Source organism: Crassostrea angulata, chromosome 7, assembly GCF_025612915.1.
Source record: "Crassostrea angulata isolate pt1a10 chromosome 7, ASM2561291v2, whole genome shotgun sequence".
In the NCBI taxonomy this organism is placed as follows: domain Eukaryota; kingdom Metazoa; phylum Mollusca; class Bivalvia; order Ostreida; family Ostreidae; genus Magallana; species Magallana angulata.
The window spans coordinates 20222654-20243368 of record NC_069117.1 but is presented as its reverse complement, the minus strand read 5'-3'; the positions used below and the strand labels follow the sequence as shown (position 1 = coordinate 20243368).

General features: G+C 33.2%; 2 protein-coding genes across 2 annotated transcripts; both read right to left on the bottom strand.

Annotated features, from left to right (window-relative positions):
• Positions 1 to 399: 399 nt before the first annotated feature.
• Positions 400 to 3499, bottom strand: LOC128156509 (cytochrome P450 2B19-like). Its single transcript, XM_052818679.1, has 4 exons — positions 2966 to 3499; positions 2347 to 2871; positions 1066 to 1509; positions 400 to 911 (listed from the first exon to the last, which is right to left on the bottom strand). The coding sequence occupies exons 1-4, from the start codon at positions 3300 to 3302 to the stop codon at positions 733 to 735; spliced, it is 1485 nt and encodes a 494-aa protein (XP_052674639.1). The 5' UTR covers positions 3303 to 3499; the 3' UTR covers positions 400 to 732.
• An 8851-nt stretch (positions 3500 to 12350) lies between these two features.
• On the bottom strand, positions 12351 to 15767 carry LOC128155298 (cytochrome P450 2F2-like). The gene is made up of 4 exons (XM_052816934.1): positions 15235 to 15767; positions 14593 to 15117; positions 13686 to 14129; positions 12351 to 13536 (listed from the first exon to the last, which is right to left on the bottom strand). The coding sequence occupies exons 1-4, from the start codon at positions 15569 to 15571 to the stop codon at positions 13352 to 13354; spliced, it is 1491 nt and encodes a 496-aa protein (XP_052672894.1). The 5' UTR covers positions 15572 to 15767; the 3' UTR covers positions 12351 to 13351.
• Between the last annotated feature and the right edge of the window lie 4948 nt (positions 15768 to 20715).

The window sequence follows — 20715 nt, the reverse complement described above, 5'->3', positions numbered from 1 at the left end:
ATCAACGAAGAGGAGGAGTTATTTAAATTGATAAAACTTTGTAGGTGAATCGGGCGCGTTTGCTGAATCATACTTTATGCGTTATTTATATCTGGAAAAGAATCGAATAAAACTTTGAAGTTGCATATTACAATAGTGATCAAACAAAAAATCCTAACCATACAAGGTCGATGGTAAACGATTAAAAACATGTCAGTGTATTACAGTGAGCACATTTGACAAACGTCTACTTGGATAGAACCCATGTGGCAATTTAAAATAATTTATTTCATATTCGTGGGGTCAACATGGGTCACGCAGGTAATATCTCTCGCTTGCTATGGGAAGAACCTTGAAATTTTCATACATTTTTCATTTCTTAAGTACCAGCCTAATGTTGTACAAACTTCTTATTTTCATAGGAGTTTGTTAAATGTATAATTGTCTAATGTTATTATATATTGAAACATCCAATTCCAACTTACAATGTACAATGTTTTAAAGCATATTCGAAGAAAATGTAGATACTTTCGAGATCCTGTCTCTCAGTACTTGGACTTAATTACATTTTCAAACTATACAAGTATGCACATAAAAAATTATTGTCCATAGTAGTTTCAGTAAATTATTGTACATGCATTGAATACTTTTTTAGTGTTGTGAATTTCAAATAAAGTTAAAATCTACAAAATAGGCGAGTGATTACTTTTATAATAAACTCATGTTAGATCATCATCAACGAGGACTTTACGATTATATTTCTTTTGTGATAAAATAAAACGGTTTGGGTTGATAGGTCAATCCTAAAATTCCCTCCAAGTCAAAAACCGATTCGTCACTCACTGGTAGAAATTGAAACCGCTGAATCAATGACGTCATCAAGAGGAAAAGCTCCATCCGTGCTAGGGCCTCTCCAAGGCAGACTCGCTTACCTGAAAGAGTACTTGATGTGAATCAACACGACCGTTTTCAAATTTGATTCGATTTGTTTAACGCATGCACTGCTTAATTTTAGCATTGACCATTGATTCAAAATCTTGCCTACATTATAATTTATAAAAAAAAAAAAAGATTATAAAAACTTACCCAAAGAAAAGGACACCACGTATTTCTCCTTTCCATTGAGTTTACCGTTGTCATCAAGAAATCTTTCTGGAATGAACGACTCTGGGTGTTCAAAGATAGATGGATCAAACAGAACCGAGTAGATGTTTGGAATAAGAACAGCGTGGTCTGGAATCCGAAACTGTCCATAGTTCAGTTCTTTGGTCAATCCGTGGGGTATGGCTAACGGGGCGACACAACCGAGTCGCAAGGTCTCGGTAAGGACTGCCTCTGAATATGGCATGCTATCTTTGTGACTCATGGAAGGATATTTTGAATGTCCGATGACGTAATGTATCTCTTCACGAATGCGTGCTTGAACTTTTGGGTGCGTCATCATGAAAAGGATGAACCATCTCATGCTTGTGGCCGATGTCTCTGTGCCCGCGCCCAGGAGATCCATAACAATCTGCAAAAGTTGTTTCTCTGAAAAATAGATTTGTGATTCTTTATAATTATCTTGTAGACGATAATCTTACAGTACCGATTAGACCAAACCTAACAGAAAGTAAACCCCAACTAAACCCTGGGTTTACTTTCTGGGTTTACTTCGGGTTTACTAGAGTGGACGCAGAGAGTTAACCCAGTCAGAAATATACCCCTGAAAGCAGACGCTAACTGTGTATTCGGAATATACGAAGGGTATGAATTACAGGCAGTTGGATGGTAAGCCAAAATACTGGTCTGCTTCACACTCCAGTGCATACAGTTGACCTCAAAAGCAATTTCAAAGTAAACCCCAAGTGGACCCAAATTTTCAAAAAGTAAACCCATAGTAAACCCAAAAAGTAAACCCGGGGTTTAGTTGGGGTTTACTCTGGTGTTAGGTTGGGTCTGATCGGTACTGTACCTTAACAATTTTAATGAGTAGATAAATTGAAATCGTGGTCCAGCGGTCAAGTTTCAACTATATATTGAGTCATCATATATTCTTTTCAAATAACAGCGGGTTGTTAATAAAATACAATATTTTATGTACATGTATCTAACAAAAATATACAACAAATGTCTTTAAAAAATTGTTATTCTCTTTCAAAATAAAACAAAAAGGGATAACAACACTTTATAAAAGTATAAAAACAAATTACAAATATTGGCACTGATTGCAGAGACTGAAATGGCTTTCTATATCACAAAGCGATACTTATCACTCCAAAATCCCATCGTTTGAATTGGTTTTTGTCGAATTCTTGTCAGTATTTCTTTAAATAGACTTTGGGGGGGGGGGGAGGGGGTGATGGTTTATAAGGCTATTAAACTTACCATTGAAATCCTGCTCGTTGCCTTGACTTTCTTTTCTTATTTTTCGAATGTAAGCGTCAATGAAATCACGAATATGGTTCTCTTCATACGTCTGAAGATGTTCCTTCACCATTTTACTAACACCGTCTTGAAAAAATTGGTTTTGTTTTATTGTTTCCTGTCCTCCTAATGGATCCCCTGGTATTTTCGCAAGAAAGGGAAATGCTGTCAGAGCCCCTATAGTGTTGACATTGCTGGTTGTTGCATTGATAGCGTTCACGATGTCCAGAAAGTCCTGATCATTGCTATCAAAACGTCTCCCCAAGGTCACATCACACATAATATTTGCTATACTTACGGTTATGAAATCACTGCTTGTGACACACATAGGCTTTCCTGCTTGTTGTTCGAAGACATTAATAATAACTTCAACCTCCTTCAAGATATTTAATTCAAACGATTTTTTGCCGAATCCAAATTCCCTTAACATGGACATTGTAAACGTTCTGTTTATTTTCCATCGATGGCCAGATGAAAATACAATGCCTACAGAGATTGAACGAAAAGCTATAGAAACATGGCTTCTCAGTTTGAATTAGAAAGAAGAGATCATGAACATCATCAAATTTCGAAAACCTACCGTTTCCTTTTATCATCTCGTTGCTTAAAAAATTGCCCGATCGAGTTGATACGATATCTGCATAGTTAATAAAGATGTCTTTCATTGTTTCATAACCATTTACAACAATATAAAATTTCCCGCCGATTGTCAACGTGAAAAGATCGCCATACTGTCCTCGTAGGGCAACAAAAGACTTCAGTATGTTCTTAGTGCCAAACAAACCATACACATTTCCTATGCTGGGGAAAATTCTTGGTCCTGGAGGAAGCTTGCGAGGTATAGTAAAGGCCCAGTAGCAAATGTAGATAATGGCAACTACTAAACCTAGAAGCACAGAGGTCAGCCATTCCGCCATTGTATTTGTCTTCGCCTGCTTCCCTTGCCTCTCTCTTATGAACACTATAACCAGTAACCTAAGTCAGGGAAGCCGTTTGACTCCCGACTCGTAAAGGAAAACATTGACGAACATCTAGGAGACCTAGAAAATGTAACCCTTGAATGGCACAAACTTAAATGCACAGTTTGTTTGACACACTTTCAGATGAACCCTATAAATACTACACCAGGTGACCTGTTGCTATCCGTTTTCGTCCGTCTTCGCGCGTCGTGCGTTAACTTCTTAAACTTTTTCAAAAAAACTACAAGGCTGATTGTGACCATTTTGGTGTGAGGCATAAGAGGAATTGTGAAATTCCTGGCTCTACCACCCCTGGGGCGCCTCATGTGGGGCCAAATATGAAAAAATAGCCAAATTTTCAAAAATCTTCTCTACTCCCACACATGTGAGGGGAAAAAACTGGTTGCATAGTTATGATGTCCATGAAGCTCTCTACCAAAATTGTGAAATTCATGACCCCTGGGTCAGGGGTTCTGGCTCTTTGGTGGGGCCAATATGGCCAAATAGTAAAAAATGTATTAAATCTTAGAAAATCTTCTTTTCTACTCCCATATATATTTGTTAAAAACAAAATGCACGATAATGATGTCTATGAAGCCCTCTACCTAAATTATGAAATTCATGAGCCCTGGGACAGGGGTTCAGGCTCTAGGAAGGGGCCAATATTACCATATAGTTAAAATGTATTAACTCTCTTTTCTACTCTAATATATATTTGTTAAAAACTAAATGCCTGGTTATGATGTCCATGGGGCCCTCTACTAAAATTGTGAAATTCATGACCCCTGGGATAGAGGTTAAGGCTCTAGGGTGGGGCCAATATGGTCCTATAGCTAAAATGTATTAAATCTTAGAAAATCTTCTTCTCTACTTCCATATATATTTGTTATAAACTAAATGCCTGGTTATAATGTCCTTTAACTCCTCTACCAAAACTGTGAAATTCTTGACCCCTTTATTAGGGTTTCAGGCTCTAGTGTGGGGCCAATATAGCCATGTAGTAAAAATGTTTTAAATCTTAAAAAAATCTTCTCTACTCCCACACATGTGGGCAAAAAACTGAATACATGGTTATGATGTCCACTAACTCCTCTACCTAAATTGTGAAATTCATTGTCCCTGGGTCAGGGGTTCAGGACATTGGAGGGGGGGGGGGGATATAGTGTTAATGCATATAATGTTTTAAAGTTTTCTTCTCTATTCTCACACATCTGTATTAAAAAACTTACTTATAACTATGTTTACCAGGAAGTCCTGTACTGAAATTTTAATTTTCATGTCCCCTGGAGTATGGGTTTTGACTCTAGGGCAGGGCCAAAATGGATGTATAGGTGTTAATGCATAGTGTATAAATTAAAAATATTATCTTCTTTACTCCCACACACCTGAAAGGAAAACTGAATTCATGATTTTGTAGACCAATTCTTTATTTTTTTGCCAAAATTATAGGTTTTGTAGTTCTTTTTGAAATATTCCAGGCAGGGAGGTGGTTGTCACTACAAATTTATAATTTTTCTACTCCAGAATGAAATCTAATTAATTAAATGCATATATGAGACTCCTCGACAAGTTTGTGTATGGGTTATATGCTACTCAGGTGACCGTTAAGGCCAATTGGCTTCTTGTAAAAGTTAAAATATTAACGAAACTTATTCTTACCCTAAGTTATTTACCCTAAGTTTTGTTGTAAGTACGTACGAAAGCCCATTGAGCTCATTTTCGTTGATAAAAAATATCATTTTCGCGAATAAATGATTAACTTTTGCGATATAACGCGAAACTTTCGATAAACGCGTAACTTTCGCAATTAAACGGGTTACTTTCGCGAATAAACGCGAAACTTTCGCGAATAAACGCGAAACTTTCGCGATATAACGCTAAACGTTTGTGAATAAATGCGTTACTTTCGCGAATAAACGTGAAACTTAGCGATAGTACGCGTTACTTTCGCGATATACTAAGTAACGCGAGACTTTTGAGATTAAATGAGTTATTTTCGCGAATGCACGAAAAATTTGATACACTTTGAAGAACAATGACTGAAAACAAACATATTAATTTTAAATAAAACAAATAATCTTATCATATGAAAATGTAAATTAATCAGATTAAACCTTATACAAATTGATATAAATTCAAACGTAGGATATTTATAAAATCTTAGTTCTGATTTTAAGGACATAATGCATCGCGCTTCTCACATTCTAATTGTCGCTGTATTATGGAAAATGAGGCTTCAACATATTTTAATTATAACAAGTTTAATTCGAATTAAAAGTTTAATTAAGGATTATTTTAGAATTGAAAGGAAATCATTATTCAAAAAGTTATAATATATGTTATATCGCCGCCACATAAATTAGCGTCTAATTTAATATCAGAAAGATAAGACAAGCTGTGAATTGGAATTTTTTAGCTATTGTTCAAACCTAGATGACGTAAATTTGTCCTCTAAATTTATCACATATGTCATTTGAAATTCAGTACAATGATTTTTAAAAGGTTTCCGACGGTTGAATTTATATTAATTTTATAAGAAAAAGATAATTAATGAATGCCTGTTCGAGCACGGGGTCGCCGAACAAATAAAACAAGAGACCCATGGGCAACATATAATAAAATCAGCTTAACAGAGTCATAATTCAAACTATCTGGACAATGTATATTATAGTGTAGATCCTGTATAAATAAAAGTCCATTTTTCCCTGGATATGTTTATAATCAAGTCCCTTTTCTAAAAGGATGATTTATAGTAATATCACCTGCTGAGCATTGCAGTCCAAAACATTCTAAACATTTGTTTATATAATGGATATATTAAACTACATCAAACTCTGAACCCCATGTAAATATTCTAGGTGCCAAAGTTTTAACAATTTGAAAGAATCACCAATTTATCAAAATGCTTGCATATAAGTAAAACCATACATTTAAACATTTCATACTTTGTTAATCTACCTTTAAAAAATTGGAATCCCAATGTGGCCCCACCCTACTTCTTAATATTTTGATTTGAAAGAATTTAATTCTTCATTATCTGAGGTTGCTTTTAGTAAAGTTACAGCTTTTCTAAGCAAGTGGTTTTTAGAAAAAGATATTTTTAAAAATTTCTATTTTTATAATAACCCTATGTAAATTTTTGCCCCCCCCCCCCCCCCCCGGGACCGTGATTTGAACAATCCCACCTGAGGATGCTTTCTCACAGGTTTCAGCTTTCCTGGCTTGGTTTCTGAAAAGAAGATTTTTAAATTTTTACTCTATTTATTCCAATGTAAGCTTTGACCCCTCCCCCATTGTGGCCCCACCTTAACACCGGGGACCACGATTTTAACAAACTTGAATGTACACTACATAAGGATGCTTCCACACAAGTTTCAGCTTTTCTGTCGAAATGGTTTTTGTCAAGAAAATTTTAAAAGATATACACTATATATTCCTACGTAAAAGTACGACCCTCCATTGGGCCCCCTCCATTCCTCTGGGGTCATTGTTTTCACAACTTAAATCTACACTACATGCGGATGTTTCAACACAAATTTCATCTTTCCTGGCTGATTATTTCAGAGAAGACGATTTTTAAAGATATACTCTATATATATATCCAATTTAAAACTTCAACCCCCCATCCATTGTGGCCCCACCTTACCCCCGGAGACCATGATTTGCCTAAACTTGAATCTACTCTATCTGAGGATGCTTCCACACAAGTTTCAGCTTTTCTGACCAAATGGTATTTGAGAAGAAAATTTTAAAAGATTTACACTATATATTCCTATGTAAAAGTATGACCCCCCCCCCCCCCATTTTGGCCCCGCCCTACCCCCGGGGACCATGATTTTAACAAATTTGAATCTACACAACATGAGGATGCTTCTACACAAATTTCGACTGTCCTGAATTATTGGTTGCTGAGAAGAAGATTTTTACTCTATATATTCTATATAAGATTTCGACACCCCATTGTGACCCGACCTTACCCCCGGGGACAATGATTTGCTCAAACTTGAATCTACACTATCTGAAGATGCTTCCACACAAGTTTCAGCTTTTCTGGCCAAATGTATTTTGAGAGGAAGATTTTTGAAAAATAACAAATTTTCAATAAATCCTAATTATCTCCAATTGAAAAAAAGCATGGCCCTGTATTTTAACAAACTTGAATCCTCTTCACCCAATGATGCATTCTGGCAAGTTTGGTTGAAATTGGCCCAGTGGTTCCGGAGAAGAAGTCGAAGAGGTAAAAAGTGTACAGACGGACGCCGGACAAAAAGTGATTAGAAAAGCTCACTTCAGCTTTCAGCTCAGGTGAGCTACATATGATAAAATGATGTTCTAATTTATTATCTACTTGGAACATATAACATCTAAATGTTATGAGGTTTTATCAGATTTATTAATATCTATATGTAAAAAAGAATTTTTTTTTCATAAATCAACGTAATACGGATATTATGAAAAATGAATAATAAGTATTTTTATGATTTAAAACATAAAATGTGTTTGTTTTCAATCGTTTTTCTTCATAAGGGTTCTTGTATGAAATGCACCTGATCCTACCTCTATCTGTTTAGAGGTCCGTGTTGCTCTGCTTTGAATTTGTATTTCGTTTTATAGATTTTTGAGATGATTGACAGTTTGTTATTGTCTTTTTTCATTACTATACTTTTTCGGGTATCTCAAATTTACTTTCTGCACATTTCGACAAAAATAGAATTTGAATTAAAACCCCATCTGAGTTGTGCAGTGTTAATAATAATTTCAAAGTTTATCATATTTCTTCAACTGTGTCCACTTTCAAACAAATAGATTCATTTACGTAATCTTTGGAGAAGGCGTTCATAATCGTTTTTTAAATAAATCTTTACTAAGTATTTAGTTCCCATAATTTCGACCACAAATTCATCTCCATGCATTGAGAATTACGCCAAACGACACTTAACTTCTAAACCCTAGTGCAGTTTACACCAATTTCCATGTCATTTCTTTTTGTTTCTCTATAAATTTCAATTTACGTTTACTTTCATTTATTTCATTCGTACTTCTGTTAGTAGATCACCAAATTTAAAAAATATGAAAAAGAATTAATAAAACTTCAATATACGTTTCCTTTTTAATATTTGCTCTATTCTGTGATATTTTCATTCAATGGGTGTATACCAGAAGTAACTTATATACAAAATGTGCGTGCTTGCTTTGATTATTAAAACGATTTTCTTCATTGTTTCAACCCAGATTTGTTAGAACTGTCAATTCGCGGATCAGTTCAATATTACTGTACGGTATTAGAACAGGTATTTACAGCTGTAAAATCATATTGATTATGTTGAGATTTATATTCAATTGGCCATAATTAAAACGTAAAACTTGTTCTTCGAAAATACTGAATTAAAATTAGCTGGGTATATTTATCATTGTATGGATAGTGCTTATCGAATTTCGGAAAATGTGCTTGCTGTGGATCACTAGCTATATTGATATGGGGACTTTTGTGTATGTTCGAAAATGCAGAACTTTAAAGGGGGTTACGAAGGCTAAAGATTTCAAAAAGTAAGTATTGAGTTATCGTGAAAAATCGTGTTATTCAATTGTCCCGAGAATCATAACTAAACGTTACTGAACAGCGCTGTTATAAGAGAACGAGCTACCATTTGATTGGGTTAATGCTGTAATTTTTGCAACATTTTTTTCTCTTTTTTTTTTTTTGCAAAGGCTATACTTTTTTGGCCTTTCAGTCCAAAAAACAATAAATAATTTTTTTTTGATAATGATGATTTCAACATTTACGTTTAAATGATATGGGTATTGCAATTGGTTAACCTCCACCCCATCTCCCCAACTGTAAAACAACAATATCAAAACAAAATCTCTTTACAATCACAATGTTCCTGAAACTGACTTTTGTACTTGGAAACGTCTTTGTATGAATAATGTTCCTGGTGACTTTTTGGATTAAGGAAGTTAGGTAGGAAAGGGAATATTATTAACCTATTGTGCAAAAAAACTTCAGCGTCAGTGAACTTGTGAACAAATTACACTGGAGAACATAATAAATGTTTTGTATACTTTACATAAAGGAAACAGTTATTGCAAACTGTATGCAGAAGTGTAAACTCCGATTTGTTGGTTTGTTTTTATTTAAATCACAGGGTTGCCTCCCTTGCCATCAACCAGTACGTGGTCATTTCCACTGCATAGTGATTGATAACACAATGTTATAAAATAAAATAATATTTGTTTCATGTTATTTTTATATGTGAGTGTTCAATACGCAAATCATTAGTTAATTTTTATTCAGAGTATGCATTTGTATGTACATCGTTTATTGTTTTAGGCTCATGTTCCTGTAAAACAATCAAATCGCTTGATTGAAGGTTTTAGGTCATTGAATTTTCATTGCTACTAAAAAAATCAAATACTTAACTGATGTCATTTTCAAAACGACAAACTTAAGACTCAATATGGCGTTGCAGTGATAGTCTATGTTTTATTTTCATCAAAGTTTTATATAATTTTTGACTCTATTTAAGCAATAACATGTAGTTTAAATGACAAATAATGTACATTTATTGATTTCTCAGAAATACATGTTTTGTATGTTCTATCGTTGCTGTCTGTAAATTCGTTTTCAGGACCACACTGAAAACTAGCTTTTGTAAGCTAATTGTGTTATCCTGTATAAGCAAAGGACATTATTATTAGTATGTTTATTATTATTATTATTATTATTATTCCCATAGCCTCAGTTTAAGGAATTATGCTTTTCAAATGAAATTAAAAATTTTTACGAATAGAAAAACTTTGTTTAGCTTCACAATGTTAATCGACAATTAAGACAGCATGAACCATATTATTCAAACTATTAATTTGATGAAAAAGGCCTGCTATTAAGATTACTTTGATTTCTTCTCTATCAGTACGGCACACTAGGCCTGACGGTCAAATTTACTTTCATAATTGTTACATTTTATGAAGCTATATACATAGTACTTATCTGAGGAGTATATTTTTCGCTTTGCAGTTTCTACAATTCAACCCTTTATGTTTACAGTTTTCAAAAAACAGATAAACAGAATGAATTCCCATTCCAGCACGCAGTTTTATGTCCGGCAGATGTCATTGACACTGTCCAAAATGGCAACCTACATATCTGCGATCTCTGTGACGTGTTCATTGCCATTGCGCAGAGGCAAACCGGAAACAACCATGTAGGCATCACCAATTGTCTCTACCTACAGATAAACATAAACCTTTTTGGGTAACCTAAAAATATTTTCTACTAGGCCTAATATAAAAATTGTATAAAAATATTCTTCCTTCGATATTTTGAAGCACACGAATCCATTGCTATAGAATATTTACTTTGTGTAGAAAAAAGTTCTGTTACATATACTCAAAAATTTTAAGACTTCTTATCAAATATTGGAGGGAGGAATAGTGGAATTGACATTTTTAGATGATTTAGAAAAAACAGGTTTATCGATTAATTTTAGGAAAGGATCTATTGCGAATAACAATTAAACTGACCTACAGGACCGGTATTGGTTTCTGTCTTTACAAAAACATATCGATTTCCGATCCACTTCTTGATTTTAGGCCATACACAGTAAGCTATTAGGTTCTAGTTCTTAATGTATAGTGATTGAAAAAAAAGTTACACAGTCGTTGTCCGAGCAGTACTAGTATGAGTTTTAGTCGCTTTTTTACTTTAATATCTTTAAATTTTAGTTTCAGTTTACTTTCTATAATACGATACATGTTCTTTATATGCGTTTATTTACAAACAGGGACATATTAGCAACTATATTAGCGTGACGCGATTTCAAAGGTTGCAAACTCTTTGACTCTTTGCTACAAGTAATGTAATTCACCTTAGTTTTTTAGGCAGAATCCCATCGTGAGCCCTGGACCGGTAAATGTCCGAGTAAAAATAAACTGGCGACTTCGAGAGAATATTGACGTATATATCCGCAATTTTACGACCCATCAACTTGAAATTCGGATTGAGTGTATTTCAGGCCTTTCTTTTCTGAAAAATACATGCATATTGCGAGTGTTATAAAAAATAATTAATTTACTAGGCTTTTGAAGCGAGCTGGTAGTTTTTTTATCTGAATCAGAGTTCGACACCTTTCTTTATTTATGGTTAAATTGAAATTAATGTTAAAACGGGCTTGGTCCCTGTGCCATATCCTATAGATATTCTGGAAAAGCAAACGCAACAGTTTTTGTCCGGCATGATTTTTTACGTGGTACCTGTTTTGAGTAACACAGAGTGAATGATTCTTGTTCTCAAACAGAACGTGCTTACACTAAGTTATAGTTCCGGGTGATTGCTTTTACATGTAGTAAAGCATACACTTTTTGATTTGATTCAGAAGTCTGTTGCGCTTGCGAGCTGTTGCAGATTGTTCGTGTTTTGAGTTTTAGTAAATAAATATTTTATGATCGTTTGAATGGGAGAATTAGAACATAAATATGTTTCATTACTTGTTCGCACACAAGGGGGGAGGGGGGGGAATAGTTATAAACTTTTTGGAATTAAACCCTTGACGATATCGTCTTCTCTCAAGATTAGATTGACATTGAGAACAAGTATATATTCGAAGCATGTAGTTATCCGCGTTCAATTTAGACAATTTTGATCTGAAGAATCTCTTGCAGTCGACAGTTAAACGGACGTGTTAAAAACGACGGTATTAGCTTTTGGCTTTAAAAAGGTAATGTATGTAAAGTTTTTAAATAGATCTGATAGGTTCACTATTCTATCTCCTTAAACTTAATATTTACTTGTAAATGCATGGCAAAGGGTATTTGACAATGTTAATTTTTTGCTGTTGTTGTTGTAAATTCATCATATTATATTTAAGGTGTCTGTTTTACATTATTGAAAATGGACTTTGGTTTTAAATTTTCACATATCAAGTCTGCTGTGAATAACTAAAGAAAACTTAAAACAATATGAGCTGTATATTTTAGAATTTTAATTTGGTTCAAAAACCTGTTAGAATGATAAATCTGCATGTAACTTAAACTTTTATGATAAATAAGATTTGAAAAATCATCAATTTTTGTCTCTTCAAATTTTTCTCTGTTTTCTTCTAAGAAATGTATAGCAAATCAATTTTTGTACAGGATGACAATAATTCAATTTTGCTTCAATTAAGGCTTCTTGACGGCTAATCCCACAAAAATAAAACTTACAGAAATTTAAAAGCCATGATATTTTTGGTTATTTTAGCAGAAAATAACATTTTCGTTTAAAAATGGTTTAATACAAAAAAAAAGTTTCTGTTAATTACTGTGACTTCAAACAGTTTTTGTACTTTTAAATAACAAAGATTACTTTTGTCGGGAATATACATTGATTTTTTTTTCAGGTGATCTCCTTCGGACTTAATATGTAAATAAATACAGAATATTGCGGTATGGACAGAGAGTTATCACAGTGACCTATGCATAGAATTTTCTTCATGAAAATAATGAAATTAAGATTAATAGGTCGCCGATGTAACCAATAAAACTTTCTGAACATTCAAAAACATTTACTGACTTTTCAGAAATAGTTTCAAGTACATTCAACAAAATGATTCAAATGTTTTGCAATGTCTGCTACTTTCAATTTCAGAACTAACATATTTATTACGAATATATCGTAAAAATTATGTAAATATATTAGAAAAACAAAAGAATTATCTGACTTTAATATCCTTCCTTCAAGGATATGGTCACAATTAAAATGTCTTTTGGATATTAAATTTCCGTAGTAAACTTTTCTCATGAGCATATTTCTAAACTGTACGAGTATATATACATGCATTAAAAATTGTCGTCTGCAATATCTATTACAAATGGAAGGATTTTTCAGATACATGTAGAAGTAAATTATTGTTATTGCATTGAACAAAATTATAATTATTTTGTGTGTTTTCAATTTCGAATAAAGTCAATATTTACAACAACAAAAAATGACGAGATAATCTTGAGCTAGATCATCATCAACGAGGACTTCAAGATAAAATTTCTTTTGTGATAAAATAAAACGGTTTAGGTTGATAGGTCAATCCCAGAATTCCCTGTAAGTCCAAAACCGATTCGTCACTCTCTGGAAGAAATTGGAACCGCTGAATCAATGACGTCATCAAGAGAAATAGCTCCATCCGTGCTAGGGCCTCTCCAAGACAGACTCGCTTACCTGAAAGAGTACTTCACGTGAATCAACACAAGACAGTTTTCAACTTGAATCCATGTATTTAACGCCGCATGCACTGCTTGATTTTAGCATTAACCATTGGTTCAATATCTTGTCTTCATTATTTTATGAAAAAAGACATTAAAACTTACCCAAAGAAAAGGAAACCACGTATTTCTCCTTTCCATTGAGTTTACCGTTGTCATCAAGAAATCTTTCTGGATTAAACGATTCTGGGCGTTCAAAGATAGATGGATCAAACAAAACCGAGTAGATGTTTGGAATAAGAACAGCGTGGTCTGGAATCAGAAACTGACCATATTTCAGTTCCTTGGTCAATCCGTGAGGTATGGATAACGGGGCAATGCAACCGATTCTTAAAGTCTCGGTAAGGACTGCCTCTGAATATGGCATGCTATCTTTGTTACTCATGGAAGGGTATTTTGAATGCCCAATTATGTCATGTATTTCTTCACGCATGCGTGCTTGGACTTTTGGGTGCGTTATCATGAACAAGATGAACCATCTCATGGTTGTAGCCGATGTCTCTGTGCCCGCGCCCAGGAGATCCATAACAATCTGCAGCAGTTGTTGCTCTGAAATAGCCGCTTACTTAATTATGATTCTGTATAATCAGTTTCTGGACTTAAACCATTGTTGATATACATTTCTTATGCGTAGCTTAATTAAAATTTTAGTTTAATCTGATAATCAAGTGTTTTTGTGGAACCATAATTGTTAAATTTTAAGTTCGTTTCATATGGTAAAAAGAACTAAAAAGTTAAGATTTATTTTTCTAAATGACTTCGGGTTTTTTTTATAAATACTTTATTTCACGTACATGTATCTACCAAAAGTATGCATTTTCTATTGAATATTGATTAATTGCAGAGACTGAAATGGTTTTCTGAATGACGTAGCTTTACGGATCACTCTGATAACCCCACAATTTGAAATTATATCATGTCTACATATATTCTGTTTTGTGTTTTTGTTTAATGGAATTTGAGGGGTCGGGGTTTAAGGGGGAGGTCGTGTTTCAAAATAAAACTAGCTTACCATTAAAATCTTGCTTGTTGCCTTGACAGTCATGTCTCATTTTTCGAATGTAAGCGTCAATGAAATCACGAATATGGCTCTCCTCGTACGTCTGAAGATGTTCCTTCAATATTTTACTTAAACTGTTTTGAAGAAGTAGGTTTTGTTTTATTGTGTCTTGTCCTCGGAAAGGGTCTCCTGGTATTTTAGCAAGGAAGGGGAATACTGTCAAAGCCCCTATAGTGTTGACATTGCTGGCAGCAGCATTGACAGCGTTCACGATGTCCAGAAAGTCCTGATCATTGCTATCAAAACGTCTCCCCAAGGTCACATCACACATGATATTTGCTATACTTACGGTGATGAAATCACTGCTTGTGACACACATAGGCTTTCCTGCTTGTTGTGCAAAGACATTTATAACAACTTCAACCTCCTTCATGATATTTGATTCGAACGATTTTTTACCGAATCCAAAGTCTCTCAACATGGACATTGTAAACGTTCTGTTTATTTTCCATCGATGACCAGACGAAAATACAATGCCTTAAGAGATTGTACGAAGAATTAAAAAAGTATGGCTTATCCATTTGAAAAAGAAACTATAAGAAACATTATTAACAATTTGATAATTTTCATGTACTCTTCTTTCTTATAACCTACCGTTTCCCTTTGTTAATTCCTTGCTTAAAAAGTTATCCGGTCGAATAGATACGACATCTGCATTTTTTATAAAAATGTCTTTCATCGTTTCATAACCATTTACAACAATATAAAATTTCCCGCCGATTGTCAACGTGAAAAGGTCGCCATATTGTCCTCGTAGGGCAACAAAAGATTTCAAAATATCTTTTATACCAAACAAACCATACACGTTCCCTATGATTGGGAAAATCCTTGGTCCTGGAGGAAGCTTGCGAGGGATCGATAAAGTCCAGTAACAAATGTAGATTATGGCACCTACTAAACATAAGAGCACTGAGGTAAACAACTCCGCCATTGTATTTGGTCTGCGTCTGCTTCCCTTACCTTTATTGAACCAGTTATCGTGACCTTATCCCCTTGAAAGTCATGACAGTTACATGCACAATTATCTTTCCATATTTGTATTGCTAACACACTGTCAGATGAACTCCATAACTACTCTAAACCATAACGTGTTTTCAGTGATAAATATTTTACGGTGCACCGGGTTAAAATTTACGAAATCTTATGGAACGCCATCGCTGCCTTATATAATAAAACTATAGGTACATTATGTCAAATTATCATTACATTATGTCAAAGTCCATTACGTGGTGTGAATATATCTTTACAGTTTGTCAATACGCTAGGTGAATTAAACATCTCTTTACATGATGTCAACTTTTTACGTTGGGATGTAAAATCATTCGTACGTTATGCTAACATTGTAGAACCGAAGGTCAATACATCATGACATTATTTCGACACCGTGTTACATGGGGCAAATGTATCCTTACATTATGTCAACATTTTTTACATGCAGTACATATCGCGATTCTATTCTTACATTATGTCAACATTTATTATTACATTGATATCAATATATTCTTACATTTTATCAACACGTTAACACATGGTGTTAACACATCCTTTCATTATGTCAACACTTTATCACCTGAGGTCAGAAGTGCATTACTTGATGCGAAAATATCTTGACGTTTTGTCTAAACTTCATTACGTGATGGGGAAAAATCTTTACATCAGACCAATTCTCTATTCCATGATATACACGCTCCATTACATCAAGTCGAAACATCATTCCGTTATACAAACACGATTATCCTAGGCTTTTATATGAACATGTATGTCATGTTTTAAATTCAAAATTTACAACATGACATAACCATAGCAACGGTACGCCGATTTACCCAAATGGACACAGAAAAACCCCAACAGTAGATACTAGTAAGAAGTAGTGATTTAATCATATTGAAATGAAAACGGGTGCTTTTCTGAAAGCTGTAAGGGACTAAGTTGCTGACAATTGAATTTTCCAAGAGTGAATAAAAATCTACGTTTTTAAACATTGAATTTATAGTTTATATCGGCCTAAGTAATAAGAATAAGACTTAAAACGCAAGTCTTCTCGTGCTCATCGGCCCTTGAATACTTAGAATGAAATAAAATCTAAGAATAACCCCTTTATTGTTGTTTTAAAAATTTTAATTTTGATATATACTTTTTTTTACTTCAAGAGTATTAAAATTAAGTTCGTTACTACACAGTCATTTAGCAGTCAGGGTTCTTCTTTATCGTTCCAAAGCCTGTATTTCGTGATGCGGACACCCAGTACATATTTTCTAAAAGTTTCTAAAATTAAGTCTTAAATTATTTAGTAGTTAAACTAAACGTTGCTATTGGTATCTTAAATTAAGGACATTGAACCTAACTAGGCATGGCCGTTCTGCTACAAAATTATTATTGTATTTAAATGATTTTTTTTTTTTTGCAGAGGAGGTGTGAATAATGTTTGTGGAGGGGGTACGCTACGTTCGTCCCTTTCATTCACAGGACACTTGATAACTTAATATTAAATAAAATCTATGAATGAATTACAATAAATCTTTAACCCCTTTATAGACTTTCTCCATCTTGATATAGATGGGTTTGGATTTTATGAAATGTGTGTTTTATGTAATTTTTCGGGCAGAGGGTATAAATCAGAAATATGTCATAAAACGACGCACACAAATAAGAGAGGGGAACTGTATTCGCCGATTTTATAATTTATTATCAAGAAAGGCAAACACTATTGGTAGAACCGGCACTGTCTCCAGCGCTTGTCTCATACATGTATCTAATATGTAACTAATTTTTAATTAAATGAAATAATCAGACAGCATGAGTGTTGATTTATTGTAAACAATTATTATCATGTTACATATAATTTCGTTGTAAGTATAGAATTGACGTGAAAATAGGATGAGAATGAAATTTTCGCTTATTCCGTTCTATTCCGTTGAATACCGATATCCTCACGGGCAATAATATTTTGCGGAACGGAATTAGAATCTTAAAAGTAAGTGAAGTACTGCTGACATTGTAATTTTAAAGATGTTATACTTGGGAATGTGTTTGGTTTGTTTTAAAGCTCTTACTAATGTAGAATATTCTTTTGCTAGCTTAAACCAGTTAGTAGGTTCTGCTGTAAAAATGCTGTAATGTGTTAATATTAGAATAGTAAGTAATATATGTATATTTTTCTTTAAACAACGAATTTAAACATTAAAATTAAAGATCAATCTTATTTTGAAATGTAATGAATTTAAAAAAATGCTCATTTTTAAAAAATGCTTTTGTTCCCATTGGGTGACCCTTTACTGGTTCCATTCCACAAAGTTCCAATAGCCCTTTGATGCATTTCGGTAAACAGCTTACCGCCGTTTCTATGTATAGAGAAAGGCCAAGGGTATCCGTGTTCGCATAACAAAATGATCTTTCAACATAAAGAAATGGACCGTGTACAGCATGGAATAGAGAACTAACTAACAGCAAAGGCTTATTTACATCACGTTATTAAGTTTAGACATAACGTCATAAACTTATGACATCAAGTTGACATAATAAAACGACATATGTACACCATGTAATAAAGTGTTCATAAAATGTAAAAATATATTGATATCATGTAATAAATGTTGAAATAATGTAAGGATAGAATCGCGATATGTACTACAGTGTTGATATATTGTGAGGATATAATGACAGCATGTTATAAAATGTTGACAAAATGTAAGGATACATTTGCCCCATGTAACACAGTGTCGAAATAATGTCATGATGTATTGACCTTCGGTTGTACAATGTTGGCATAACGTAAGGATTTACATCCCAACGTAAAAAGTTGACATCATGTGGGATGTTTACTTCATCTAGCGTGATTTCGACATCACGTAATAACGATTTGACCAAGTGTAAAGATATATTCACACCACGTAATGGACTTTGACATAATGTAATGATAATTTGACATAATGTACCTGTAGTTTTATGCTATAAGGCAGCGATGGCGTTCCATAAAATCTCTTTACTGCAATTGTTCGCCAGTCTCTCGTTTGAGATAGAACGTACGATACGAAGTACGAGGTCGTGTGTGGTGTGTGTGCATGTATATTTACGAGATAATAAGTCGTAATAACGAGATAAAAAGTCGTTCGCCCGTTCGGCAATCTTAGTAAGAGATAATATCAATTGTCAGCAATACGTACGCTTCTTCAAGATATACTGCATTTACTCCAACAAATTCATTGTTTTTTCTTTGATTCACAGGTATTTTCTGTAGTCCATTCATGATGTAAAGTCTAAGTTCTCACTGATCGGAAAATAATTTTTTGGTACACTAGCTATATGTGTCGAGTATCTCGAGTTTACTGTCTGCACATTTAGACAAAACATACAATAAAGTTTGAACTTCATCTTAATGGAGCGGGGGTTTCTTACTTTTCAATTTGTCATTTTTTTTCTTCCGTTTCCACCTTCAAACACTTTTGACATCTAATTTGTATACGTCTGGCGTATAAATTTTTACAAGCCATTTCGTTACAATCTATTTTTACACCAATTATATATGACCATAATCAATATCTAAAAAATAGTTTATTTTTATTATCACATTCTGTTCTATTTCTTTATATTTTACATTAATGAAAATATATTCACCAATTTCTTTTATTTTAATTTATTACTTCTTTTGTAAATAATTTACTTAATAAGAACAACATGAAAAGGAAATATGTAATTTTAATAATAATTTTGTTTTTTCATGTATTTCTCTATCAAATATTTTTTTTTACTGGACGTAAACCAAAAGTAACTTTTATACAAAATTAAATTATGTGCTTGTTAGGATCAAATATGATTTTTAGTTCCTTGTTAACCCTGTGATTTTTTTATTACTGTCAATTGTTATATTAGGTTTTGTTCGGATCTGCTGAATATAACAAATACTAATAATATTGTTACTTTAAGTTTGGTATATTTATACTTTATACATGTATGTGAAGTCATTTTGCTCAGCCATTTTACAAACAAAATTACATAAATTCATATCACCTTTTTAGGAAGGAGTCTTCTCGTTATCAGACAGCCTTCTTATATTAAGGAAATCATAAGATTTTGACACAATGAAACAGATCATATAACCAAATGATTCTATCAGGTTAATCAAGTTTGATCTTCTTGTTTTCGCGTCAAGATCGGGTCAAGGTCACTACCTTTTTCCTTAACTTAAAGGATAAAAATAAATGTAGTTATCTGTAGTATTGTAGACATCTGGTTAAGATATGAAGATTATATTATTCAATGCAATGATAGAATATCAGAATGTCTATCAGCTTAAATGACTAAATTGGAATTAATATTTAAACTATAATTAATATTGCTTAGCCCGCATTTCTTAACTTTTGAAGATATTTTGATTATTTTTTTATGCTTCCAATTTTAAAATATTTCTGATTTTTACATACTATGAAGACCTTACACAAAGATATAAATTGACAGAAAAGCTTATATATTGACCATATAATTAGAAAGAAAATCCGATTTTTGTGATTTTTTCACACAAATTCATTTATAAAATGAACGCTTATAGAAGTTAATAAAAAATGTAAATTGATAGGCAAATCATATTTTAAAAACATATTCTGAAATCCAAGTACCTTATTATTAGTTCACATTAGTTGAAAAAATCTTAAATTAATGTTATTATTTTAAAAATGCTAAATAGACACATGAATCTACAGCAATTCTGAGTTGCAAAAACATGTGATATTTTCCTACGCCGATGTTCCGCTAAAAATATAGTCCTTGTTAGATTCTAAACTTTGATTACTTTTTCGATGCCAATTTGTATGGTTGTAAAAATGAAAGAAAAATATGATATTATATTCGTTTCTTGATTAAATTACCATAAAATCAAATTAACTTATGACAAGTCAAAAACCAGAAAAGACTCCTTCCTTTATTATGGGGCTTATCTAAATCTTCCGTCTCGACCGAATTCAATGTAATATTCTCCAATGTATCAGTTAGGAAAATTCGAAGCAAAATCCAGAATGACTCTTTATAACAGGATATGTTACATCACAGCTTTTCTATAATTATACTGCGAGCTGTTGTGCT